At 47.3% G+C, this 27,746-nt stretch overlaps 2 protein-coding genes across 6 annotated transcripts in view; one reads left to right on the forward strand and one right to left on the reverse strand.

Annotated features, from left to right (window-relative positions):
* Window positions 1–3,816: 3,816 nt before the first annotated feature.
* Window positions 3,817–12,857, reverse strand: LOC125625339 (T-cell surface glycoprotein CD3 gamma chain). Of its 2 annotated transcripts, none has more exons than XM_048827244.2 (6): window positions 12,217–12,857; window positions 10,541–10,564; window positions 7,637–7,840; window positions 6,555–6,686; window positions 5,458–5,501; window positions 3,817–4,225 (listed from the first exon to the last, which is right to left on the reverse strand). In XM_048827244.2, the coding sequence occupies exons 1-6, from the start codon at window positions 12,269–12,271 to the stop codon at window positions 4,163–4,165; spliced, it is 522 nt and encodes a 173-aa protein (XP_048683201.2). In that variant the 5' UTR covers window positions 12,272–12,857; the 3' UTR covers window positions 3,817–4,162. The 2 variants fall into 2 exon arrangements, with proteins under 2 accessions (XP_048683201.2, XP_048683200.2); XM_048827243.2 differs by having other exon boundaries at window positions 10,535–10,564; window positions 12,217–12,852.
* A 2,912-nt stretch (window positions 12,858–15,769) lies between these two features.
* The window catches only part of UBE4A (ubiquitination factor E4A), a 30,453-nt gene continuing 18,476 nt past the window's right edge, over window positions 15,770–27,746 (forward strand). Inside the window, exons 1-6 of one of the 4 annotated variants that reach the window (XM_048827238.2) lie at window positions 15,770–15,877; window positions 19,385–19,546; window positions 21,046–21,222; window positions 25,409–25,521; window positions 26,748–26,900; window positions 27,051–27,210. In XM_048827238.2, coding sequence (XP_048683195.1) covers window positions 19,426–19,546; window positions 21,046–21,222; window positions 25,409–25,521; window positions 26,748–26,900; window positions 27,051–27,210 — 724 coding nt within the window. In that variant the 5' untranslated portion in view covers window positions 15,770–15,877; window positions 19,385–19,425. Of the gene's footprint in view, window positions 15,878–16,114; window positions 16,348–17,190; window positions 17,289–19,384; window positions 19,547–21,045; window positions 21,223–25,408; window positions 25,522–26,747; window positions 26,901–27,050; window positions 27,211–27,746 lie in introns of those variants that run through there. The other 3 variants (XM_048827237.2, XM_048827240.2, XM_048827239.2) reach the window with 3 other exon arrangements.

A 27,746-nucleotide genomic window follows, 5' to 3' on the forward strand; every position in this document is an offset into this window, starting at 1 on the left:
ACCCAGCCAGCTTCGAGCCTCGAATCAGTGTGCTTGGCCTGGAGGATGTGGTTACAGAGGCAGGCACAGTTGGGTTTACATTGCAAGCCCTACATGTCGAGAGGAGAGAGTTTGCAAGCAAGAGCCAAACAGAACCCCCACCCCCACCCCACAGTCCTGAAAACCCCCCGGGCCAGGTTCGCCACTGGTGTAAATGGATGTCACTCTACTGAAGTCAAGACAGTGGTGAAGTTATTGACCGCGGCCCCCTGGTGCAGCTGCATTGCCATGGCTGGGGTCAGAACAGGGATGTGATTCATTTCACAGCCCAGACAGGAACAGCTGCTCTGGATGTGCAGTGGGTCAGATCCTGCTCCCAGCCACACCCTTGTGATCAAACTGCCTTCCACAGGGCTGCCGGCATGAGTAACCATCATCTTCCCCACTTGTCATCTCACTGCAGTGTCTCTACACAGCAGCCTACAAACTGACCCGTCTCCGTCTTCTCGCTTGGCTGCAGTTGTACCTACAAACACTGTCAGCATCATGCCTCCTTAGGCCAGAATTGCACAGAGAAAACCCCAGCGCCACATAAAGGAAAGAGGCGAATAAGGGAACTGACCCTTTCAGATTTGCACAGTTTCTCTATGCCCTGCAGTAGCAGGCTCACTCCTGGATGGAGTTACAGACACAGAGCAGGTCTGCAATGGGTGACCAAAGTCTCTTCCCAAAGCAAAGGATGGTCTCAAAAGCTGTGATTTTGCCTGGCCCATGGTTGCTGCTTCTCTGGCACAAGCGGGGTGGCTGAATGTGGCCCCCCAACTTAGGGACCAATAACATTTGAATCCTGCCACTTATTAGTAAATTACATCTACTTACCCCACAGTAATAGCACTTCACTCCTGGCATTTTGGTCTCATGTTTGTCTCCTACACTAGCTCTAGTGTCTCCATATAATTACCCACCTATCACTATGTGGTGCCAGGTAATTACATGACCCTAGAACAGCTGAATTAATACAGGGGCATTTCCTCCATGTTAACACAGCTGGCAGCTCTCTGGTGCTCACTAAAATGTGTCACCCAAATGCTTAGAAAGCCAGGAGATCACGACCCACAGGTGTCTGCGACCCGCATAGGGAGGGTGACCTGGTTTCTGAGGTTTTTAACTGCTTGCTGTTCCCATCTGTTACTTGCCTCCCATTCCGCCCAACAGTGAGAACTGTAATAACCTGTAAACAGACGGTTCTATTCAAGGGCAGGGAGGAGTGGGGACCTTTGGATGGAGAGGACCGCGAAGCACTGGAGCAGTCAAAGCTGTTGCTGAGCAGCTGTGTTCCAGTAGCTGTAGCCAATAGGAGATGGAAAAGGCTTCATAGGTTACATCCAATGCATCACATGGCGGAGGCATGTTTGTCAATCCAGACACTGTGTTCTACGGGCAATCAGAAAACTAACCTCTGTGACATTAAGGAGCCCTGCAGTCAGATCCTGAGAGACAGGCCTCCCAGACTTTCCTAGGAGGGCCAAGGAATCTGTCTATCCCTGCTTCACACCCCATTGGGTGCTTTTGGGAAGGAGGAGAAAGGCACTTACGATCCCGTAGTGTTTCCCCGACCAGGCAGCATGATTCCCTCCCCTGCACATGTCCTTTCCACACTGTAGGTGTGGCATGTGGGACAGGAACCGTGTGCCCTGATGGCTAAAGAGGCCCTGCTAACGTGAGGCCTGTATGTTCCAGGCTGCTTTCCAAAGGCCAACACTTACAGACATCGAGGCAGTGCAGGTGCTGGGACTCAGCTGCTTTTTGCTCCATCACTCGGTCCCTCTTGTTCTCTAGCCTCAGGCTCTCGACGCTTGGCCAGGCAGCTGTAATCATGTATCACAAGAGCAAAGAACTTTCCCCAAGAACAAGCAACCAAGGGGTTAAACAACTGCTCCTGGGATCCTAGAGAAATCCCCAGGACTCCGACTGGCTCCAACCTGGCAGGAGAGCTCTTACGGGGGCATGCTGCTCAGGAACCTAACTGCCACCTACAGCTGGGTCCCCAGAGGGTGCTGGGTGAGGATACAAACCAGCCGGGGGGTGGATCTAACAATGTACACACAGGACACTTGGACTGGCCTGAGGCCAACCCTGCTTGTCTCCTGCTCCGAGGACCCTGACCAGCCCATCATTCGCCTCCCCTCGCTGACCAGAGAAACCCCAGCCAATTCCGCCCCTTCACCACAGCCCACAAAGAACGTCGGGCCAGAGTGCAGGAAACAGGCCTCTGCTCAACTAGACAGGGCCCTGGGCAGATGCTGGGCAGGGATTTCCCTGTGACTGACACAGGGAAGACAAACACCTGGCTTCTGCTCTGACACACCACCTGGCCTTGGTGAAGACCCTGCCCCTCTCTACCCCTCAGTTTCCCCATCCGTAGAATGGGGCTTCCATCCCTTGCCCACCTGAAACACTGCACTATTATTTAGGGTCACAGAGGGCAGAGCTGGGCCCCAGCTCGGAAGAAATCCCCCATCCCAGACTGACAACTGGGCCACCAATTGTAATCATCCTGAGAGGCAGGGTTGGAGTGGGGCAACACCATGCCCTAAGACCTTTAGTCTGCTTTGTGGCTTGTCTCTTTAGCAGTGTCCCCTCTAGCCACAGAAACAAAAGGGCTAGAAGTTACCCTCTGTGGGCAATGGGAGGAGCAGGCTGACCAGCGGCATCCCCAGAGCCCCCTAAGGTGGAGGGGGGCTGAGCAGACTTGGCTCGCTTTGCACCATCATCCCTGCCTGTTGACAGAGAGTGCTCTGCCCTGCCCCCGTCGTGCGTGAGCAGCTCCTCTGCAGCTTGTTTTGCTCCGAGCTCTTGCTGTTTCCATTTCCTCCTCGGCCACAGCACACCTATATCTGATCTTGGGGGGAGCCTGTGACCAGAGAAACCCCAGCCAATTCAGCCCCTTCTCCAGCAGCAGCACATCCAGCTCAGAGCACCCCCAGGTTTAATGCTGATGGTTTGCCACCAAGCGATCAGGCCAGCTCGCAGCCTGGGTGTGTGCTGGGGGAAGGCACTGGCCGTCGGGGCCTTGACGGCTTCAGTCGGAAGTGGAAACTTGCACATGTAAAACCAAACTTATTTTGGTACAAACAACTCCCCCCAGCCCCAGCCAGATCACAGGGGGCGGAGGGGCTGTCCTGCAGTTTGCAGCCCTCTGATGGAAGACGCTGCAGGAGGGCCCGGTGTTACTGACACTCTCAAGAACTGTGCCAGGGCACAAGCAGGTCTAGGTGCACCATTAGGGGAGCAGTGTGGATCAAGCTGCTGCGGTGCAGTTCGTGCCAGGGGGGTGACGATATTCTCCCCACTCAGAGCGATTCTCCCCTCCCCTCCTCCCCAAGGATTTATAAAGATGAAACCCCCGCAAGGTGGGCCAATATCCTCAGCCCCCAGGTACAGGGGGTGGATTGAGGCGCAGAAACGAAGGGTAAGTGACTTGTCCATGGTCTCCCAGCACTAGGAATGGGAACCTGGGCCCTGGCTCCCAGCCTTCGATGAGCCACAACACCCCCCCTTCCTGCCACAGGCACTCGCAGACAGTTTATAGTTGCTTGGTGTCTCTCCCCTGCCCCCGCTCCCCAGCCTCAGTGTTTTTCTCCCACACAATGTTAACAACCACCAACCGCTAGCCCAGCACAGCCAGTCTCCACACCCAGGCAGAAGCCCCCCACCAGTTCGGCTTGTTGCACTCGGAAAGGGCCCATTACTGTTCAGATGGGGTCCTGTCAGACAGGACACTCCATCAGCTGCAGGCCTGCCTGCAATGGCAAACTTGGAATGAGGACAGCTAGGTAGGATTCTGCTCCTCTCACCAGCCCGGGCAAAGCCTCTTTATTGCCAAAGCAAAAGCATCACAAAAAGCAGAGAGCTCTACGAGCCCCCTCTGCACTGCAGGGAGCCAGAGGGATTTCAGACAAGCAAGGCCCAGGATCACCTGCGAGCAGAGATCATCTATTTCTTAGACACATTAGTGAGACACCCATCACCATGGTTTCTGGCCACCGAGCTGCAGAGTGAAGGCTTTGTCGGCCGCATCGAAGGCAGCAGGATTCCCCAATATTGTTGGCTCCCATGTGGAAAAGAGACAGGATAAAGGGCCACGGGTCACTGTTGATGAGCCCCCAGGTGCTCTCCCTTCTCATTTGCGAGTCCTGGTAACTCCTAGTCGGCTGTACTGCTCATTGTCCCGCTCACCAAGGGGCTAGGAGGAAAGGAGAAGGTAAGGCTGCTTTTTAAAGTGTTTCTCTGCTATTCAGAGTCTTACACTGCGCCCACCACCATGGTATTTGACCCCACGAGTTGGGAGCTTGGGATTCTGATAGGATAAATGGGCACAGACAGCACCTCCCATATCCTCTGCATTCAAAGCTTCAGTAGGAAACAGGCAGCCTCAGAACAGAGGAGATGTTGCCTGCACCCACATATCACAGCCCAGTCCCTGAGTTCCCAGTGAGCAGAGTTACTTATCTCAGAACCAGCTGGGAGGAGGAGGCCAGCCAGTGCTGATTTCCCACCAGTACCTGGTCAGCTCACTTCTCCATATGCTAGTTCATCTTACTGTTGCTGGCCTTTCCCTGCCCTCTCCTGCAATGCTGGGGCAAAGTAGCTGGCACCAGTTTCAGGTGGTGGGGGAGCAAAAAAAATGATACAAACAAATGAATCAGCCTGTGCACATCTGGGTATCTGTGCCTAACATATGTCTGGGGGGAGCCTGTGCCTGGATGTGTCTGTGATCTCCTAGACAGGGACTTGGGAGCGTACTGCTGCTTTAGCCCTTCCTGCCCCCACTACTGCAGGCGCTCTGCACAGATCAGCCTGCTTCAGTGAGAAGGCAGGTATTTAATCTCAGCCTGAAAGTATGAGAGGCAGGGAGGGGCACCTGGGGCTCAACCCTCAGGAGGTTGTCACTGTGCAAGGGCAAAGGGGTGGTACAATTGGCTTAAGCAGCCAGCTAGGCACTCCCTGAGCTTAAGCAGCCAGCACTCTGCAGGGGTGCTGGAACTAGGGGTGCAGCAGCACCCGCGGCGTGATGGGGTTTCCCTCACACACAGGGTTCACAGTTTGATTCAATTGCTCTCAGCACCTGCACTGTAAAACTGTTCCAACGCCTCCGGCGCCCTGTTCCAGCCGCAGGGCAGGAAGTGGGAAGGGGCACAGCCAAAGGGCGTCCCAGCTGCAGTGTGTGCACTGGGGCCAGCTGCTCCAGGATGATCACTTACACCTGGCAAAGAGGGGGTGCATCACGACCAAGTCAGACCCCCCCTCACTTCCATTCACCCTGGTGGGAGCATTCTACACCTGCTCTGTAGAAATCTAAATCACAAGCAAGGCCCGGGGCCTCTCCAGGCCCTAAGCGATCCCTCCATACACCAGTCCGGATTTCCGAGCACTAAGTGACGTGAAAGGCTGGCCCAGCAACCACTCATCGCTCACCTGGTAGAGCTGCTCATTGGCGATCAGGTTCTGTCGGTCAGAAGCTAAAATAAATCAAGCAAAGGTCAGTGGGAAGCTCAAGGGGAGGGCAGCATTTTCAAATGACCCCAAGTGGTGATTTTCTCTCCCCCACTCTGCATCTTGTACCCACCACTTACACCTGCACAACACGGGGTCCAACGCCACCAGTCTGACTCACGGGCATTTCACACCCATTCCACACTTCCTGTGCATGGATGGTAACAGTGACACCAGGTGCAGGGCAGCGGGCCCAGGACCCCTCTCTGCTCTCCATGGACAGCTGGGAACACGTTGCTTTTGCTAAGCATAGAGTTTTGTTCACACTACGCCTGTTCTGCTAAAATTTCACTTATTGCTCCCACTAGTTCAGCTCCGCCAGTGCGGCGCTGTTGTCAAGAAGAAGCCAACATCTACTGGTGTCACTGGGTCAATAACATGGTGCTTACAATGCTGAGAGCTACAGGAGCCCTATCTACACTAGGACTCCCACTGTCCCGTCTGTTGGGAGAGGTAAGCTAGCAGTAGCAAAGGTGGGAAACTATTGCACAAAAGCCAAATGTAGGCATTCCCTTGAGGTTTACCCTAATGTGTCTGCCCAAAATTTCACCTCTCCCCAACTGTGCTCTGTGTTGGCTGCTGCCCTCCATGCCAGGTATGGCTGCATTCCCACATGCTGACTACACAGTTTGTAAAGTACTCTGAAACCTGCAAAATACAGTGTCTCCTGCTGCTACCCCCTGGCTCAGGCAGATACGCACACACGCAGATGACAGTCTCCCATAGCAACATGCAGACACACAATTACACACGCAGACACCCTCACACTCCCTCCCCACAGGCTGACATGCAGTCCTTGAGTCATGCATGTCGGTGTCATGTAGGAGCTCCAGGCACCAAGCCAGCATCATGTGCGTGAGTGTGATGGAAAGACCCCAGGGATACTGCACAGCGAGTCCTGTCCGACCAGCCATCCTTCACCCCGGTGTTAGTGGAGATGACCAGACACTCCCTGTTCCTGCGCTGGGCAGCAGAAACACCCCTCCCCCGAGCTGGACAGAGGGACCCCCCCATCTCACCTCGTAAGGGACGGCCACTGTCTTGGCCGGTGATGCAGTACACGGCGATTGCCAGGAAGACCGTGGCGATGATATCAGCTACCACGATCCCTGAGATGGTGGCTGCATCCAACTCGATGCAATTCTGGCACACTGCAAAGCCACAGACACAACACAGAGTACTGAGAACCGGGCACAACTCTCCATGCCCCACACCCACCCGCCACCTGCACAGCAGCACAGGGAGCAAGCCAGCAGGAGAGCCCCGGAGGATTTCTCTGTTCCCCCTACAAGGCCTCTCTGCTGCCCAGTTAGAAAGAGAACCCCCCTAACACACACACATTCCTCTGCTCTCCCACCTCTAAGCCCCACTCAGCCAAAGGTGACTGGACAGGACCTCCGAGGGAGCCTACCAGCACAATGCTGACCAAACAGAACAGTCACTGCTCAGCAACTCCCATTCTCTGACCAAGGCAGGGCTCGCAGCCAGCAGCGGGAGAGCAAGGTTGGGATAGGGAAGGGAGCAGGGTCTCTGGTGTGTCAGGCAGAGCACTAGCTCCACCTGAGCCACAGGGCCGGTCCAGAATGAGCTGCAGAATGGGTGTGGAGTGAATCAGCTCAGCAATCGTGCACGTCTGCATGGCGATCCAGGAACCACCCATGCAAACAGGCACCTGCCCAGGCACAAGTGCACATCTTAGTGCCTGCTGCCCAGAGGCCAGTTTTGAACACTGGGGCCCCAGGCCACCACAAGGCCCAGTCTGAGAAGTGCTGAGATTTCTGGCTGAGCACTGAAAGTTAGAGTTCAGAGGTGGAAGAGCCCAAGCAGATCATCCAGTCTCCTCCCTCCCCTACTGGGCCAATGCAGGATGGTTCCTTCCAAGACACACAGCCTGGGGGGAAATTTGGGGACAGAGAAACACACACATCTGCCACTGCTGCAGCTTTACAGAGAGCTAATGGAGACATGGCAGGTGTGTTTCACAGAAAATTTTGAAAACTTTAGTTTCCAGAACAAGGCCATTCTTCATCCAAAAAAAAAAAAAAAAAGTTTGGAATTAAAAATTCCAGCCAGCTCTAGTTTTTTAGACTGGTGAACGTACTTCGGAAATACACTTGTAGAGGTTCGGAATTATCACATTTATAAACTCCTCTCGGGTCATTCGCTTCCGCGCCCAAATTCAACTCTTCTCCCATTCTCTCTATTTGAGTTCCATCTTTCAACCAGGTTATATTGGATTTCGTGTCTGAAGCCATCTCACACTTCAGGACCGCGTCACGGCCACGCCTTTCCACCTTTATTTTTGCTGTAAAACAAAAACGAAGGCTGGGAAGTGATAGGTACAAAGCAGCCTAGGGGCTGAGTTGTCATCGGTAACCGAGGTTCAGAACGGAGGTCTCCATTTCCCAGTGAGACAGAGATGGCGTCTCATAGAAACCCCTGAATAAAGGTGTTCAAACTGAGAAAATATCCCTGATAATGCAGTGACAGCTATAACTGTCAGTTATAATTTAGGTATACAATTCAGTTTATAGCTATATAGATATATAAAACCATTGATTATATTAATAAATCAATCATGTTGTTATATTGTGTCAATTATTCGCAATAAATAACAACTCTGGGCCCGATTCTGCCAACACAACTCCTGGGACAGTGCCTACTGTTGGGAGTAGTCCTACTCGCCCCTATGGAACTAGTGATGGTCGGAGTAAGCTGTACATCCATAAGAAGTGTTTGTAGGATCAGGTCCTTAATTAGCAGCATCTAATATCGTTATGCAGTACTTATTATATTAATATAATATTGCAACTGACATTTTATCAGGGAGATTTTCACTCAGGCACAAAATAATTTGGCCCAGCATCCTTTGACCTGCAGTAAATTCTGGGTGTGGATGTGAGGCCCTGATCCTGCACACCCTTAAACAAAGGCTGAATGGTAAGTGAAAGGGTTTGCAGATTCCGGGCTATTAATAATTAGTGATGGCAGCCGGAATTTTTTAACAAGTTTTTAAAGTAAAAATGGTGCAGAGATCAGCCAAACCGGTTCGCAAAAGATAGTTCTGTGGTCAGCTCTTTAACTGAAAACTGATTACAATGAAAACAGTGTAAGATTCACAAAATGTGTCTTCTGTGGGGGCAGGGTCGAGCCCATGGGGATTACTCCCCAGCCTTCAGAACACAAAATAAAGTTACTAGGATTGTTGTTGTTTAAGCACTGACAATGAGAGCAGTGCAGCGCACACTGCAAGGGCCGCGGCAACACAGAAACAGCTGAGAATTTGGATTACACCCCCTCCAACACACACACACGCGCACACACACCATTTTTCAGTCACCTCCAGTCTAGGAGTCTAATTCCTGTGCTTGTTTGTGTTTGTAAATCAGGTAGTTCTGTGTCCGCTACTTGCACACTCAATTGTCACCAGTTCAAAAACGCAGCCATAATTATTTGGAGGTTCAAAATCTTTGACTGCACAAAGATAGGCTGGCTTGAGGTCTGTCCCTATATTTATATATGTATTATTAATCGCTTATATTCAGATTGCAATTATATTCTAAATTATTATGAGATAAATACATTTTATTGCTAAAATAATTATTAATCAATAGCTTAATGGATATTAAACTGCCTGGAGCGGGGACTTTGTTCACTCCCTTTTCTGTGCCATGCTTAAAAACAATAATCATAATTTCATTTTTAAAAGAGCTCAGAAAGAGGCTTTGAGGAACTACACAAACAAATATTGAATAATAATTAAATACATTGCTACTAACAAAGCAATATCAAAAGGTAACTGCAAACTAGACATTCAGTTAAAGAGACAGCTCCCAACTCAAAAATCTCACTTCTCTGTGGAGCTTTATTCACGTCAGATGACTGCAGCTGGAGAAGATAAAAAGATGTTTTCTTTCTCTGTTTTTGAGTTTGCAGTGTTTTAAGTCAATGAGGTCCTGTGTGAACGTAGTGCACTCACTGCAGGGTCGGGGCCTTAATAGTCTGTTTCTCCTCTTCATGAGTCTTTCACGTGGCAACAGGGGCAGAACTGGCCCAAACAGCTTCATTCTGTAGGCTTGTGCTTTTCCCCATTAATTGCACTGATTACCACAATGTTGGGCCTGATTCGGACTTCACTTGCATCAGTTTTGCCCTGGAGTAACTTTGCTGACTTCAGTGGGGCTGTTACTGATCCGCACTGGGGTGATCAGGGATCAGAAGCGAGACCTTTACATTCGTTGTTGGACCAGTTTGGACAATTGTCAGTTCTTGGTTTCCCCACTGGACAGGACTGAGAGCAATTTGTCCATCAGCCCTTATGGTGACAATTCACATGCTGGACTGGATTCTGAGGCCTCATATCCCATGAGTGAGGAACTGGCTCTTTTCCGTTATTCGCTTTTCCTGCTCTAAGCTGCTGCCTAGTATTGCTCCGCACCCACGCTCAGGAAGGCAGTTCTGAGAGTCGTGGGCCCAATCCTGCTTCCAGCGACATCAATAGGAGTGATGCCATCAACTGCAGTGGGGGCAGGATAGGGCCTAATGTGAATCAGGGTGCAGTCTGTCCTACTGTAAGGCAGACTGGGCTTGTAACAGGCACTATACAAGCTAGTAAGTCACCATCATGGGCTTACCTTATTATATATGTCTCTTGTAATGTGCTTTCTTTCCTTGGGACATGAATCGATGCCCTGCTATTCAGAATGATTACTACAGAAGTGAGCATGCTGCACAGGTGAAAGGTATGACACTGACCGCCCTAGAGACTGAAGCCTTGTGTTTATCCCCAGAGCAAGCAGGGCATAAATAATGACCACCTGTGCCCCCTCCAAGTCCCCCTCCCTCCCCAATGAGCTCTAATACAAACATGGGATGCAGAGTCCTGGATGCCACGGTTATCTGTGAAATAGCCACCCTCTGTGACTTTCAAGAACAAAATGTTTCCTCCATCCAACCCTGATCAAAAAGGGCTTTAAATGAGTTCTGTAGGTTTTTTTACCTTTACCTGAAGTCTCTTCTGTGACCACACCTGAGGGGAAAAAGAAAAAATGTAATTTAGAAGTGTCACAAACCTTCCTGCTTCAGGAAATAACGACAGGACATAGGAAGAAACCGGCCAGTCTCAGCGAGAGGATACAGGGCTATCTGGGCCCCTGCTCAGACCAGGCCTGGCAATTCCTATGTTCCTGATACCATTTAGTTATAAAGACCAACATCTTCAAAAGTGGCCACTGATTTTCAGTGTCTGGTTTGAGCTCTCCGAGGCCTGATTTTTAGCAGCGCTGAGTACCCACACTTCCAACTGAAATTAATGAGAGCTGTGGATACTAAATCAGGCCCAGGTTGGCTGAAACTGGGCACCCAAAAATTGAGTCACCCAAATGCATTGGCCATGTTTTAAAATGTAGGCTTTAGTGATTCTAGAACTCGCTACCCAATCGGCGCATTGGAGACCAACTCCTTCATCGTTGTGGCTTACGGCTCAGCAATCCACTCAAACTTTTTTCCAGGGCTGGATTGACTGAAGGGAGCATGCCAAGGTTTTTTGGAGTAGGGGAAATCTATTTACATGGCAATAAGGAACTATTTGTTTTTAACCTTTGTATGTGCACTTAGAGCCTGTCAAACATATGTATTCTATAAGTCCGATGAAATAAAATGCAGATGTCTCTTCAAACTCAAACATATAAACACATTTTGCACAAATCAAAGATACAAATATTAATCTAATCTAATTAATTTAAAATAACCTTTAATCTTTACCTGCACTCAGCAGAGGTGCTAAATGTTAAAATTTCACCATCATTTGGGATGTGTTCAGCAATCACGTCCCACGTTTAGAGCCATGAACAAGAACGGATAACACAAAGGGGCAAAACATACCCAACGCATACTCTGTGCAATTCCTCTGATTGAAATAGTGTGTAACTTAGGGCACAATGTGGCCCAAAGTTCCACTAACACCAACAAAACACATCACAAACCTACTGACTACATCTGAAGAGAAGTGAGGCTGCATTAGGCAAAAAAACACTTGGGGAAAAAGGGATTGCTTCCCTTTGTTATATGTATTCACTTTCCAGTGAACTCCACAAACTTTACACACTATATAATATTAAAAGAGATTAAAACATTGTATGGCTTATTTGCCTAAAATGATACAACTCAGTATGGTACAAGGCTGCTACAAACAATTATTCTTGGTCACAATATTTGAGTTTGTCTCACAGAGTATTTAAAATGATCATCTTTTAGTTACTTGCCAAACTATATCACCACATGGTCTTTCCCCCCCTTAAACTTTGTGAGTGAGCTTAATGTTCACGGAAAGCACAAACAGCAGAGATGGAAAAGGCCCATTAGGTCTTATTGAGTCCATCTCCCAGCCAAAAAACAACCTCCAAAACCAAATCTATATAATACAGATAAGAATGTATTTCTTAAAAAGGAGCTAACAAGTTGTGTGCCAGCCCTAACTCTCACAGCTTTGCTTGCCTATCCATCTATCTGGCTGTACACCTTCCCCCTCCATTTATTTGTCTGTGTTCAGTCTTACAGATTGTTAGCTCTTCACGGCAGGGACTGTCTTCTTACAATGTCTTTACAACACTGAACACATTTGGGGCATTATGGTAGTAAAATAGTAATTAATTATTAATAATGCAGGATTGAAGATCTTACCTTTGATGATAAATCCGACCATTATTACACTGACCAGATACCCATGTCTCCCCATGGTCCTTCTCCTTAACACTAAAATGCAACTGCGGTTATTTCCTCACTAGTTTAGGAAAAATTACTTCACCCGGTTTAAAAATCTAATTCAATCAAAGGTCTCTTTTCTAAACGGCAGAGAGATGTGAAACCAGTATCAAGAGCCTTCTCAGATGTTGGCAACAGGAAGCCTAGGGGTGGAAGCCTCTGTCTTCTTTCCCCTAAGAACGTCAGCTTAAAGACGTCAGGGTTGTTACCGAAGTTGTTTCGCGGTCACCAAAGTTGCTACCAACGCAGATCAGGGCACAGTATTCAGTTGCAAATAAAAGATTCTCCCACTAAAAACAAAGAAGGAAAATTGCGCCTAACTTGGGCATCTCCACAAAGTAGCCATAGTGCAGCTACCTTCTTTAGGTCCAATCACACCCAATGGGCATTTTCTCAGGTATAGGATGAGCTGAATTACACAAGCGTACTGTAAAAATATCTGTGGCCACCTCGGACTTCAGGGTTAACACCCAGCCCTGCCACTCCAACTTTCTCAGCTGCAGCAGGGATAGAGTTCAGGTCCTGCTGCTCCAGAAGCATAGGCTAGAAGGGAGCTCAAGGAGAACTGCTGTTAGAGGTATAAGCAGAGGTATAAGCTGTGACACATGAAGCAGTTCCTACTCTATCCAGCACATGAGAATAGTGCATATGCACACTAGCTAGCTCATACAATATTCTGGTGGTATCTAAGCACAATTAACTTAGTTCTTTGACTTTAGGATTAGTGCAGCCATTTCCCACCAAATGTGTTTGCTTTAATATTATTGTTGCCCACTTTTGTGTTCAGCAATGATTCCCAAGAAAGCCCTTTGCAGCAATATCCATAGATTCATAGCCCAAATGGGATCACTGTGATCATCTACTCTGACCTCATGTGTAACAGGCCAGAGAACTTCCCACAAAATAATGACTGTTTGAACTAGAATATCTTTCAGAAAAATATCCAGTCTCGATTTTAAAATGGCCAGTGATGGAGAATCCACCACGATCCTTGGTAAGTTGCTCTAATGGTTAATTACCTTTACTATTAAAAATTTACATGTTATTTCCAGTCTGAATTTGTCTGGCTTCAACTTCCAACTGCTGGATCTTGTTATAATTTTGTCTCCTAGATCGAACAGCCCATTATAAATATTTGTTCCCCATGTAGGTACTTCCAGTCTGTGAGCAAGTCACCCCTTAACCTTCTCTTTGTTAAAATGAATAAACTGAGCTCTATCCATTAATATAAGGTATATTTTCTAATCTTTTCATCATTCCCGTGGTTTGTTTCTGAACGCTCTCCAATTTATCAACATCCTTCTTGAATTGTTGACACCTGAACTGGACACAGTACTCCACCAGTGGCCACAACACCAGTGCCAAATACAGAGAAAATATTGTTTGTGACTAGCTTACCAAGAGATCACAATTACCATGTATCAGTGACCTGTCCTCTTCATTATTTACCACTCCCCCATTGTTGTGTCACCTGCAAACTTTATCGGTGATTTTATGTTTTCGCTCAGGTCACTGATAAGAAACGATTCCTGCGGGACCCCAGTAGAAACACACAATATTGAAGTCCAGGTTCTTCTCACTGTGCTCCTGTGATTCCTGGCAGTCATGTCTGTGCCTGCAAATGAGCAGAATACCTACTTATTTGCAAACCAAGCCAGTGTTTTATTAGAAATGATTTGTGTTGAAACAGTTCCACCTCGTGGGGAATCATTTTTAAACCAGAGTGAGAACTCTGTGAAAACATTGTACAGGACTTTCCCTCTGTTCCTTTTCAGCTGCTACACAATTATTAAAATAACCTAATCAGTTTGTGTGGGTGATCTCAGCTTTGATGAGCAAAAATGATCTGGGTGGGATCAGTACTTTGAAGCAAGTCTGTTAAAGGAAAACCCACGCACTACAGAAAATCCAATTTCTGATTAGCTCTGTATGTGGTCCCTGAGTTAATAGAGAACCCACTGATCCACCACAGTACTAGGAGATGATGGGCTGAGTTTCTTAATTCGGATGAAATGTAAAAACTAAAGGACCAGATTTTCAAAGGTATTTAGGCACCTAAAGATGCAGCTAGGGACCTGGTAGGATTTTCAAAAGTGCCTAGGCACCTGATTTCCAATGGCTGCCTGAATACCTTTAAAAATCTAGCCCTAAGTGATAAGGGCCTTACCACTTGAGATTATTAACGATACCTTGCCACACTGTAACAGTAACTGGTGTCCTTGTCGAATTACAACTCAGGATGCCTAATGGTGTGTATAAGGGGATCCATAGCCAGACAGATATACAGAGTTCACAAAGCCCTTTGGATGAAAAGTGATCTATAAATAGGGCCCTACCAAATTCACGGCCATGAAAAACGCATCACAGACCGTGAAATCTGGTCTTTTGTGTGCTTTTACCCTATACTATACAGCTTTCACAGGGGAGACCAGCGTTTCTCAAATTGGGGGTCCTGACCCCAAAGGGCGTTGTAGGAGGTTATTTTGGGGGGGGGGGCATCATGGTATTGCCACCCTCATTTGTGCGTACCTTCAGAACTGGGTGGCCAGAGAGCAGCGGCAGTTGTCCGGGCGCCCAGCTCTGAAGGCAGCACCCCGCACAGCAACAGCACTCTTCCATCAACACAACTGCATCTCCCTTAGGTTGACAAAGCTATGTCAATCAAGGGAGTGTTTTTTCCACATCCTTAAACAGTATAGCTATTTCAACCAAACGTTTAAGTGTAGCCCAAGTCCTAGGGTATGTCTACACTATGGAGCCTACAACAGCATAGCTATACCAACCTAGCCTCCTCCTGCAGGCAGCCTACACCCACAGGAATTTTTCTAGAGTCAAGGTGGGTGAGGTAATGTTTTTTTGTTAGACCAGCTTCTGTTGGCGAGAGATACAAGCTTTCGAGATTCACAGAGCTCTTCTTCAGGAATGTTTCTGTCATTGTCGGAACACCACCTCCCCCAACAACCCGTGCCATGCGGACACAGAGCACTCTCCCCCTGATGCAGCTGTGTGGACAGAAGGGTTTTGTCAGCACGCCTGTGTCGCTCAGGCGGGTGTTTTTCCACACCCGACTCTGGTAGCTAAGCCCAGGTATTAAGCGTAGACCAAGCCCTGGAGAATTGTGCACTGATGCTCCGCGGAGGAAAACCCCTCCCTGACCTCGGCTCTGCTCGGGCGTGCCCAGAAGCCCGGCCCGGGACTGCATCAGGCCTGGCGTGGCAACGGCCTGGGACAGCTCTGGCGCCCGCTGATGGCCCCCGTCGCTGTGCGCGTGCTGTGAGGGCGCCTCCCGGGGAGGTGCCGCCAGCCCGGGACTGAGCGCCACGCGCGGCTCCGCCGGCCCCTTCCCGCACTGCCGGGGCCGGGGCCGAGGCCGGGGCGCGCGAGAGCCACCCCCGCTACGGGGCGGGAGGGGGTGAGAAACGACCGCTTGGCCCCTCCGCCCCGCCCAACACGTGGCGCCTACCCACGTGCTCCCGGCCTCCAGGCGCTTCCGGCGCTGCGGGGTGACGCGCGGCGCGGCGCGGTGACGTCGGCGGTTGCCAGCCTGAGGCTGAGTGAGAAGCGGAAGCGCCCGGCCCCGGTAAGAAGCGGCTGCTCCGCCCCCGCGCCCGTGGCGGGGCGTGGCGGGGCGAGGCGGGCGCCGGAGCCGGCCTGGGACCCGCCGCGGAGCCCCTGCTCGCCCTGCTCCCGGCGCGGGGGCTGCCAGGCCGGGCCTCGGTTCCCTCCCGCGGCGGCGCGGCCGCTCGGGGCTCAGCTCCCGTCTCCGGCCCGCAAGGGAAGCGCCGCCCCGGGCCTGCGGAGCGGCCTGCGGCGCGGGGAGCCTGGTGGGCTGCCGGCCCGGGCCCGGGCCCCTTCCGGGCGGCGGCGGCGCCCCAGCTCCCCTCTCCGGCCCCGCAAGGGAGCCACGGGCCGAGTCGGCGGGGCTCGGCCCCGAGCCTGCTGAGGTCCCTTCCCGCCCTGCCCGCCTGTGAGCCGCTGGCTGAGCTTGTGGGGCTGCCGGCCAGGGGCTGCCCGAGGCCAGGAGCATAACGGGGTTTAAAGAAGAAGCGGGTAAGTTCATGGAGGCTAGGTCCTTCGTCGGCTCGTAGCCAGGATAGTCAGGGATGCGCCCCGGTGGTCTGAGCGAGCCTAAGTCTTCGACAACGGGCTAGATCGCTTAGTAACGGTCTGGTTCCTCTGAGGCTTCTGGCACTGCCCACTGCTGGAAGACGGGATCCTGGGCGCGGAGGCTCATTGGTCTGACCCTACGTAGCTGCTCTTACAAGTGGGAGCCCTGGCTCATTTTAGGGCTAAACGGAGAGTACAGACTGGCTGTATCGCTCATTGTGCGTATGAGCTCACTTGCTTAGAGCGAAAGTTTTGGGGAGCTAAAGTCTACACCTACTAACGCTTAGCTCGTATGTGGTGATTTTCATCAGATCTCAGAGGGCCTTACAAAGGATATCAGTTGCTCATCACATGCAAATACTGACTGGAAGTGCTGGTGTTATGTTTTTTGGGTGCATGATGGGAACAGTTTATCATGCACAAGTTTCCCATCCTCAGGTTCTTTGAATTGTGTGTGTGATGCGGAGGGAGGAAAAGTGTGTGTGTGTGAGGGGGGAGAGCATGAGGAAGAGGAGAAGAACACTGCAGGTGGAGAAAGTTGCATGACCCCCACCAAACCAAATGAGTTTTTGTGGATGTGGGTAAAGCAGTGATAGAGCCTTGAATTTCACCTGCTTTGTGTCCCTGCTGTACAGTGGCTCTGCCTTGCCTAACAAAGCTGACCACAGGAGCAGCTCTCAAAGACGGTTAACTCAAGTTTCCTTCCTGTGCTCCTATGGCACTCTGCAGTTTAGCAGAAGTATATGTCCGCCAACACTCTGGAGCCAGTACCAATGGATATGCTAACCTGGAGGAAACAAGGAGGAGGGAGCTACAGAATAAGAACAAAAACAAGAAAGCCCAACAGTTAGAAAGCAAAGAGGAAAAGGACAGAGAGCACTGAGGTAGATATGGGCAGGAGAGAGAGAATGGTCAGAAGGAAGATGCAGCTATCTGTGATGCATGGCATGAGGAGACATGGGGAGGGCATGTCAATCTCTTTCAAGGGGGTTTTCACCAGAAGAATGTTGGGAGTCCCTTCTATACAATATTGTGCTTCTAGGGTTTTCTTGCATTTGCTCTGTCTGCAAGTTGTGGCACATTAGCTACTTTTTGGCTTGAATTAGAGCTGTTAGAGCAGGGGTGGGCAAACTTTTTGGCCCAAGGGCCACATTGGGATTGTGCAACTGTATGGAGAGCCAGGTAGGGAAGGCTGTGCCTCCCCAGACAGCCTGGCCCCTGCCCCCATCCACCACCCCCCTTCCTGCTCCTTGACCCCTGACTGCCCCCTCCCAGGACCCCCTGACCCTAACCGCCCCTGAGGACCCACCCCCTAACCAACCCCCACCCCACTCCCTGTCCCCTGACTGCCACAATCCCTATCCACACCGCCCACCCCCCCCCGGGACCCCACTCCCTATCCAACTCCCCCTGCCCCGAACCTCCGCCCCATCCAACTGTCCCCGACTGCCCCTTATCCAACCCCCCACTCCCCGCCCTCTTACCATGCTGGAGCCAGCCGCGCTGCCCCACAGGAATGGTGGGCCAGAGTACTGGTGGTAAGGCGAGGTGAGGCTGCAGGGGAGGGGGGATAGCAGGGGAGGGGCTGGGGGTTAGCCTCCCCGGCCGGGAACTCAGGGGCTGTAGTTTGCCCACCTATGTTTAGAGCAACAAAGTGGGTGTGGGAATATCTGTTAGAGCAGTCATTTAATGACATTTCACTATATAATAAATAAAACATTAGCAAGTACTTTTATACATATAAACCTAAATGCTAAATTTTTTTCACTAGCTTGATTAATGTGATTTGATGCAGAACTCTGTCTCCATTGAGGGGAAAGAAGGAATGTACTTACTGCTATTGTGACTTTGAGTCCTTGAATTTTTCTGCAAGTATCAGCTGTGTAAACAGGCTGAGTAAATTTGTCCTTTGGCTTTGCACTAGATTGACTTGTGCCCAGCAGTATTCCACAAGCTGCGATTCGTGGTCTCTTGAAATGTCTAGAAGGGGATAAATATAAATTGCTCTTTCAGTCTGACAGGGATGTTGTAGTCCAGTATAGGAACAGCCAAGGCTAGTTCCTTGGCTGTTCCTAATAAATGAAATACTGCCTCTGTTAAAAACCAAATCTGGCTGCATGTGTTACAGATTAGGAAGTTATTCCATGGTAAACCAGCAAAACTCTAGGCTTAAAATTAAGCTATGTTGCTTTCTATACTGCCTGTATTTCTGTAGGGAAGGACAGGTGGAGTGGTTTGCTGAGTGTTGCATCTGATTATTTTTATGCTCTGATGAAGAATAAATAACTTTTAGAAGAAATAGTAAGGATCAACAAATGGACTGGGTTTCCTTTCCACCATTAGCTGACATCTTTGGGTATTTCTGCCCTGAGTTTTCTTTACAGAATCTCTCTCCATGGTACAGCTCCTGTAGTGCTGAAATGGTAGGAGTGCTAGCATAGACCAGATCCCAGCATTCTTACCAGTGACAGCAGATCTAGACAACATTGCTGTAAAAACATCTGTGTCCTGTCTCCATTAGTGTTCCCACCATGGATGTGGTCTCCCAATTAATGCTAGTGTAGGCATGGCCTTTGTCTGCAATACTGTAGGACTGTTTCCATGTAAGATCACTCACTGTAATAGGTGCTAAGTTACCTTAACAAGAAATGAATTTTGTAAGGTACAACTGAATTCCCTTGCTCTTTTCAGTTTCAGTTCAATGCTTAATGTTAGTGAGTTAAAATATATCCTTAAACATTTAAAAAATGTATCAAGGTAGAGTGCTTGTGTACTCCTTCAATTTTAAAAGCTGTGAAAGCAAGCATGCTATTTTTAATAGGGGGTTCTTGGATGTTGTAGTTAAATTGTCTTAAATCTTGGATTCCTAGTTGAAAAAATCCTCCCCACTAAGGCACTTCTGGTTTTATTTTTAAACTAAGAATTGTAGCTGCTGCTGTTAACTTCTGCATTGTAATTGTCGTACCTGTTCTTTCTTCAGCCCCTCTCCCCACGTCTGGATGGAGCACACTTTAAAGTGAAATGACAGACCAAGAAAATAACAACAGCATCTCCAGTAACCCTTTTGCAGCCCTCTTCAGCTCTTTAGCTGATGCCAAGCAGTTTGCAGCGATCCAAAAACAGCAGCTGAGGCAGCTCACTGGTAAGAGGAGAAATGAGACCAAACAATGCAGCTCTAGTTGCAGAGGGTTTTCCCTAACAACATATCTGTAAGGTTATCATACTCTGGTATGCATTTACTATTCAGGTTCAGTACCCTGGGCTGGTTTGGGACCATCCAAAAACAGAAATATTTTTCAGGTCTGGACACTTGTAGTATAGGAGCCAGGAGTCAGAATTGTCAGGTGGCCACAGTATTATTTGTATGTCAATATAGCATCTTACTTTGTGCACTTGAGGCCTGATCCAAAGCCCATTGAGTTTACTGGGAGTCTTGCAGTTGACTTCAGTGACTTTGGATCAGGCCCTAAATTGTTGAGACAACATTTTTGTATTCCACTAGAAAATCATCTTTGGGGAGAAGTCTGGTCTGAATTCAGGACTGGGAGCCAGAAACACCTGAGTTCTGATCCCAGACTGAACACTGACTCTTGCTTTGACCAGGTCACTTGTGCCTTGATTCCCCCCCCCCGCGCGAGGTGCTGAGCACAGGGAGCTGTGGGTGCTTGGCATCAATTTTGCTGCCTCCATTTTGGGAATAATGATATCAACTATGTCACAGGAAGTCTTTAAGAATTAATGTTCTAAAGATGGACATTAGTGTATAAGGTCTAAATATTATCATTTAAAGCAATACTCTTGTCTTACCACATCCATATGGGAGTCTTTTGGAAGACAAGGAAGGAACTGGGCCATGCACCATTGCAGAGGACAAGTTGTAGAAGAGGGGAGAATGCTTGGGAAAGGGTGTGGATGTCTCCTTGACCATTCACCAACCAATCTGAATGGGCAGGGTGACTTGTTTCTTCCCCAGAGAGAGTAGTAGTCTATTTTATTTTGTTGTGACGGTAGGTCTGCTTTGCTTTTCAGTAGCAATTTATCTGACATGAAAGGCTTAAGTTTCTTGTTCTAAGACTTGCACTGTTTGGCAGGTGCCTATGTTCAGACAGTCTTTTCACAGATAAATATTTTTAAATGGCACTTTGTATTCTACAAAACAAAATACCATTGCTTCCTTAATTCTTCAGCGTGGCGTGCAAACAGTGTATTGGCCTGTAACTCTTCTCCACGGCAGTGCCAGTGGCACTGGCAGTCAATGAATATAGTGTGTAGACAGGACACAGGGTTCTTTATCAACTTGTTGTCCAACCCTGGTCTGAGCAGGGTTATAAAGAAAGGCTGTACATCCCAGCCTATACCATCACTGCCTTCAGCAGAACTGCACTATAGCCATAGTGTGCTTGCTGCTCTGCTTGCCAGATAATGAATAGTTCATTATTTTGTATGTAGAAACCTAAGTGTAGGTGCTTGAAATCAGTGGCAGCACAAAGATGGGAAAGACTTGTGCATGTCACTGATAGTGCTCCCTTGGGTTAGTTCAGCCCTTTTTGTTCCCAGAGATGCACTGCTTACTCTTCATGCCACAGTGTTAATTTCTTCCACGGCCATAGACATGTTCATTTACTATCTTCTCTTTTCCAGCAGATGAAACCTCAGCCAGCCAAGATGACTCGGATAACAGTGTATCGGAGAGTCTGGATGACTGCGACTACTCTGTGGCTGAGATCAGCCGCTCCTTCCGCTCCCAGCAGGAGCTGTGTGAACAGCTCAACATCAATCACATGATCCAGAGGATCTTCCTCATCACCCTCGACAACAGTGAGTGGACATACACTGCAGACTTGTTACCCACCAGACTCTCAGGGTCACAAGATTTACAAGCACGATAGCTTAGCCATGGGAGTAGTTATGAGAGTGTGTTAGAGTCTGAGGCAATCTTGGCTCCTGGGGGTTGAGATTAAGTCTGAAGACCCATGTCAGATGTGTGTGCCTGCAGACTGCAGTCATGATTATTTATTATTTGTATTACAGTAGCACCCAGACACTAATCAGGACCAGGGCTCTGTTTTGCTAGCCTCTGTGCAAACACACAGGCAGACACGGTCTCTGTCCTGAAGAGTTTAGAACCTAATGTTAATTTCTGTTGTTTGTTTTGCAATGTTGTGAAAAAATCTGAATAAAACAGGGTGGAAGAAAATCAATATTTTTTTTTAAATAACTGGTTTAAAAATTAATTAAGTTTTCCTTTAAAAATCAACCCATTTAAAATCTGAATTTAATACAAATATGTTAAGGTCTGCATTTATTATAAGCTTTTAAAACATTTAAATAAAAGATAAATAGGCTGAATCCATGAGCCTCTATCAAAAACTTTGAGTTAAAGGCTGTTTTTCTATATAAAGATAGATCCACCCCCAATTGCCATTCTAACTTTGGATGCCAAGCTTTATAAATATGGCAAAATAGGTCATGTACTGTATTAAGGGCTTGATCCTGTGGGGGACTTGGGCTGTGCTACTGGGTGTAAAAGACTGGTAAAGTTGTCACAGTCTTTGGGACCTGGCCTCTGACTCTAGCAGACACCATCACGTTTCTCATCAGGAATCATCCACTGAGCCCACCTTGGTGGTCTCAGACTTGTGTTGCATAGCTTCTCTCTACCTGAGAGCTGACTGAGTATGCTCAAATTATGAATATTTATGATTCTTCCCATCATTCTTCATTTTCTAACATACTAAAAATGTATAATTAGAATCTGAAAATATATATATTAAGCTATATAATTGCTTAAATATATGCATATAGTTATAGTGTACCCTCCTAGGTAGCAAAAAGATGTAACAAATCTAGTGTAAAGGCTCTATTTAGTTGTAAATCAACATGTTTTAATGGTTATACAAGCCAATGAGAATGCACCTTTCTTTAGAAAATAACTGAACTACAAATGGAAAAGTTTGATTAAAATAGATCATTTAAATTGAGATTTTCCACTTGGTGATTTAAATCATTCCAGCCTGGAATAAATGTAAAGCGCTAAAACTGAGTTTGTATCATCCCCACTTGGCATGACCATGCAGCTAGGATACAGTTCACATCTTGCTTTCCTAAAGCCCCAGTCGGTGCCGATGTGTTTGCCCCTTACTTGTAAAGTTCACTTGTAGGGATTGGATGGGAAGTGATTTACTTGATCATCAGGGTGATTTATTTGATGTTTCATAGAAATATAGGACTGGAAAGGACCTTGAGAAGTCATCAAGTCCAGCCCCCTGTACTGTGGCAGGACCAAATAAATCTAGACCATCCCTCACAGGTGATTGTCCAACCTATTCTTAACTACCCCTATAGTTAGAAAGTTTGTCTTAATATTTAACCTAAATTTCTCATGCTGCAGATTAAGCCCAGTACTATTTCTCCTACCTGCAGTGGACATGGAGAACAATTGATCGCTGTCCCTTTTATAACAGCCCTTCACATATTTGAAGACTGTCATCAGGTCCCTCCTTAGTCATTTTTTTCTTGAAACTAAACATGCCCCATTTTTTTAACCTTTCCCCAGAGCTCAGGTTTTCTAAATCTTTTATCATTTTGTTGCTCTCCTCTGGGCTCTCCCATTTGTCCACATTTTTCCTCAAGTGTGACTCCTAGAAGGGAACACAGTACTTCAGTTGAGGCCTGTTCTGAATACAGTGGGACAATTATCTCTGTATCTTGCATCTTAACTGGATGCTCCAGTTAATGCACCCCAGAATGATATTAGCTTTTTTTTGCAACTGCATCGCATTATTGATTCATATTCAGTTTGTGATCCACTATAACCCACAGATCCTTTTCAGCTGTACCACTATTCCCCATTTTGTAGTTGTCTCTGATTTTTTCCTTCCCAAGTGAAGTATTTTACATTTGTCTTTATTGAATTTCATCTTGATTTCAGATGAATTCTCCCATTTCTCAAGCTCATTTTGAATTCTAATCCTGCCTCCAAAGTGCTTGCAACTCCACCTGTCTTGGTGTCATCTGCAGATTTTATATGCATGCTCACCACTCCATTATCTAACTCCTTAATTAAAATATTGAATAATACCAAACCCAGGACTGACCACTGTGGGCCCCCACTAGATATGCTGCCCCAGTTTGACAATGAACTACAGTCTTTCAACCACTTGTGCACCCATCTTATAACAATTTCATCTCTAGACCTCATTTCCCTAGTTTACTTATCAGAATGGTATGTTGGATTTTGTCAAAAGCCTTACTAAAATCAAGATAATCACCCCCCCTCCCCCTCCCCAATCCACTAGGCCAGAAACCCAGGCAAAGAAGGAAATTAGGTTGGCTTGGCGTAATTTGTTTTTGACATCCATGCTGGGTATTCCTTATATCTGTAAGCACCTTGAGGATGACACTAATTGGTTGGTAATTTGATCCAGTATATTTCTAGGTGTCAAAGGTTAGGCTGTCTGGTCTATAATTCCCCAGGTCCTCTTTGTTCCCCTTTTTAAAGATAGGTATGTTTGCCCTTCTCCAGTCCTCTGGGGGGACATCACCCATCCTCCACAAGTTCTTGAAGATAACTAATGGTGCGAAGATTGCTTCAGTTAATTCCTTAAGTATCCTGGGAGGAATTTCATCAGGACCTGCTGACTTGAGTACATCTAACTTATGTATATATTCTTTAACCTTTTCTTTCCCTAAGTTGTTAACATTGCATTGAGCAACTGATCACCATTAACCTTTTCAGTGAAGTCTGAAGCAAAATAGGCATTCAACACCTCAGCCTTCTTGATGTCATCAATTATTAGCTCTCCTTCCCCATTAAGATGAGGACCTACGGTTTCCTCTCATCTCTCTCTCGCTCCTTATGTATTTAAATAACTTCTTATTGCCTTGCATGTCCCTTGCTAGGTGTAACTCATTTTGTGCCTTAGCCTTTCTGATTTTTGTCTCTTCGTGCTTGTCCTATTCTTTTGTATGCCTCCTTAGCAATTTGTCCATGTTTCCACTTTGTGTAGGATTCTTTTGGATTTTCAGCCCATTAAAGAGCTCGTGATGGAGCCATATTGTCCTCTTTCTATTCCTCCTGTCTTTCCTTCGCATTGGAAGAGTTGCAATTGTGCCTTTAATATTGTCTCCTTGAGAAACTGCAAACTCTCCTAAACTACTTTATTCCTTAGATTTTCTTCCAATGGGACCTTATCTACCAGTTCTGAGTTTGTTAAAGATTGCTTTTTTGAAGTCCTTATTCTGCTTCTCTCACTTCTTCCTTTCCTTAGAATCATGACATCTATCATTTCATGATTATTTTCACCCAAATGGTCTTCCACCTTCAGATTTGCAGCCAATTCCTCCCTGTTGGTCAGAATCAAGTCTAAAATGGCTGTCCCTCTGCTTATTACTTCCACTTTCTGAAACAAAAAGTTGTTCCCAAAGGCAGGAAAGAATTTTGCACCTTTCTTGGTGTCATTTGGCTGTGGGTGAAGAAGGTGATAATCCCAGTGGAAACCAATCATAGGTTGATTGACTAGCCTGGCATTAAAATACCTAGTAGAGCACACTTTGTTCTTGCAAAGTGAGCTTCTGTATGTATGTGTGAATTGGGAAGTTCGCTCTCTTACGGGGCTGGCTTTAGGAAACATTGGGATATTACAATTAAAATGGATTTTTCCCAAGCTGATTCTTCAACAGGATTCTGGTGTATACCTGTGTGTTGTGCAGTGGATGTTGTATTGTCATTTGTGTACCTTTTAAAAGGATAATTGGTATATCATGTTCTAGAGTGAAACCTGTTTTTAAGCAATCATACAAAAACTACTTGCTCAGAGGAGAGAGAATTCTGTTGAATCTTAAGTTAAAAGCTACAGGAAACCTTGTGGCGGGAGGATGGGAATATTTGATAGTTGTTTACAGCAGTTAGTTCCCTATAGCAGGCAAGGTCCACAGTGCTGAACACTCTGTCGGTAGGCACATATTTGTGGTGGTTTGTTTAAGGGAATTTGATTTTCCCCAGGTGATCCCAGCATGAAGAGCGGCAATGGAATTCCTGCTCGCTGTGTGTACCTGGAGGAAATGGCTGCAGAACTGGATGAACAAGACTGGCTTGACATGGAAAACATTGAACAGGTATCACCACTTCTCTGTCAACTTGTCTCTTTCAGGTTGGTGTCCGGCAGTCCTGAGTGAAAGAAGGTGCAGCAATTAATAAGCAGGTACCTGATTGCAGAGTATCTCCCCAAAAGTCCAGTCCCAAATGGGTATTTAATGACTCCTGTTTAAAGATCAGATCTGCATAAAACATTAATGATCTGGGAGGAGAGCTTAACTTGTGCACGTGTTACCGAGAAACCAGTGTGCTCCACTCTTTTTTTGTTTTTAGACTAGGCTAACAATAGACCTTCTTTTGGTAGTCTGCTTTGGGAAGCAACCGCTGCGCAGAGCCAAACTGGCTGCATTCTGGGCACTGGGAAGGCACTGTGGGTTAGTGTATAAGTGGTTATTCCTCGCCAAATGGAGAAGGTGTCATTCATTTCTGTTCATGAGTTTTGTTAGGTGAAATTGAGTTTTACTGATGGGGACGGTTTAGTTCTTACAGTGCACAAAAAACCTGGCTCTCAGCTACTAACAGAACTTGAACTCTGCTCCTTCCCTGCACAGCATATTAGAGTTTACCCTCGAGTGCAGACTTGTTCACTCATGGTCTAATGTGCTGCTGCCTATGACAACTGGGCTGGAAGTGACTTCAGGCTTATGTGGCTGGAGTGCTTATAGGGTTACCTAATACTAGCTCCTCCTAGTGGCTGCAGAGATCTGCTGCCAATGTGGGAGTCTGAATGGGAAGATACAGATTAGGAGTATGATTAAGGAATGGATAAAATCCCAAGGCCTCTCCCACTCCTCCAGTTTAATTTGTTGTGTCTGCCTTGTGGAAGGTAAGAATGCCTTTGCTTATAACAGTGGACAGTGGGAGTCGGTGCTCCAGTACTCAGCTCTGCCACCATCCACCTCATCAAAAAATTGTAAAGAGAGCCACTCCTCTAACCGGAGTGTCATGCTAATGCTTGTCAGGTTTGTTTTCAAAGGCAAGGGTTACAGATGCCTATTAGTAAAACTGCTGTAAATTCTGAAGGTGGATGGAGAAGCTGTTGGCCTAGCAGACTGGAAAAAGTCTGAGAACCCCTGGGCTAGCACTGAACTCTTTTTATTTTTCAGTAGGGAAGGAAAGCCTAATGGGCAAAAAGGAGCCATGATTTGGTGTGAGGTATTTTTTTATGGGGGGAAGGAGGAGGCTTGTGACTTTAAACATTGGGATTGTGTGTTTATTTTCAGTATATGTTTAATTGTGTGTGTAGGCACTCTTCACCCGCTTGTTGCTCCAGGAACCAGGAAGTCACCTGATTTACATGACCTCTGTCAGCACACAGAATCTTTCAGCAGATAGAGATGCTGGAGAGAAACAGATTCTTCGCTACTTATATGCCTGTTTCCAGAGAGCAAAGGAAGAGGTAGGTAGGCAGGCAGCCTTGGGAAGGGGAAGTAGCATCATATGCGGTCCGATTACTGACCTGAAATGAGCAAGTTGGCAGACTATACACATATACCAGTACACTTCAGGGGACATCATTCCTTCTGTCTCAATTTCTCTTTCCATGCAGATAACCAAAGTGCCAGAGAACCTGCTGCCCTTTGCGGTTCGCTGCAGGAATCTGACTGTGTCGAACACTCGCACTGTTCTCCTCACCTCCGAGATCTATGTGAACCAGAATGTCTATGAGCAGCTGGTGGACCTGATGCTGGAGGCACTGAGAGGAGCATGTAAGTTTATAACTATGCCCCTTTCTCCTGGTGGGTTAGTAGTTATCCTCAGATGACCAAATATTATTGCTTTTTCTTTCCACTTTATAACAAGAACATCAAACCCAACTACTCTATTTAAGGTCCAAGCTTGACATTCAGAATCAAATGAGCCATGTAAGCAGTAGATAGTCTTAGAGAAATGCCTAAAGTAATAGGGCAAGTTTGGTGGCCTTAGGAAAACTCAAGGTCTTGTGTAAAGGTGAAAGTAAACCAGTTGATGCTAGCAAGACAAACTAACCCCACTAATAGAAGACTGTGGTGAGTGCAAAGCTGACTGAACCGTATTTTACCCTTTGAGGATCTGGACATTTTGTTAACTCTTTGTCTTGTATATTTTCATAAACATAATGGGTAAAATTCTGGTGCCCTTGAAATCGAAGGAAGTTTAGCTATTGACTTGAATGGGGCCAGGATTTCACCTACTGTAAATAACAGATCTGATATAATGTACAAATTAAAATCCAAACTTATAAGTTACCTAAGGGGCAAGAAAT

Source organism: Caretta caretta, chromosome 22, assembly GCF_965140235.1.
Source record: "Caretta caretta isolate rCarCar2 chromosome 22, rCarCar1.hap1, whole genome shotgun sequence".
Classification (NCBI taxonomy): domain Eukaryota; kingdom Metazoa; phylum Chordata; order Testudines; family Cheloniidae; genus Caretta; species Caretta caretta.

Excerpts from the sequence above, each read along its gene's own strand:
- LOC125625339 (XM_048827243.2), bottom strand. The coding sequence starts at position 12,271 with ATGGGGAGACATGGGTATCTGGTCAGTGTAATAATGGTCGGATTTATC. Across the intron at positions 5,502-6,554 it reads CAGTGGCCGTCCCTTACGAG|CTTCTGACCGACAGAACCTG; the intron begins GTGAGATGGGGG and ends GATTTATTTTAG. Across the intron at positions 4,226-5,457 it reads CCAATGAGCAGCTCTACCAG|CCCCTTGGTGAGCGGGACAA; the intron begins GTGAGCGATGAG and ends CTTTCCTCCTAG.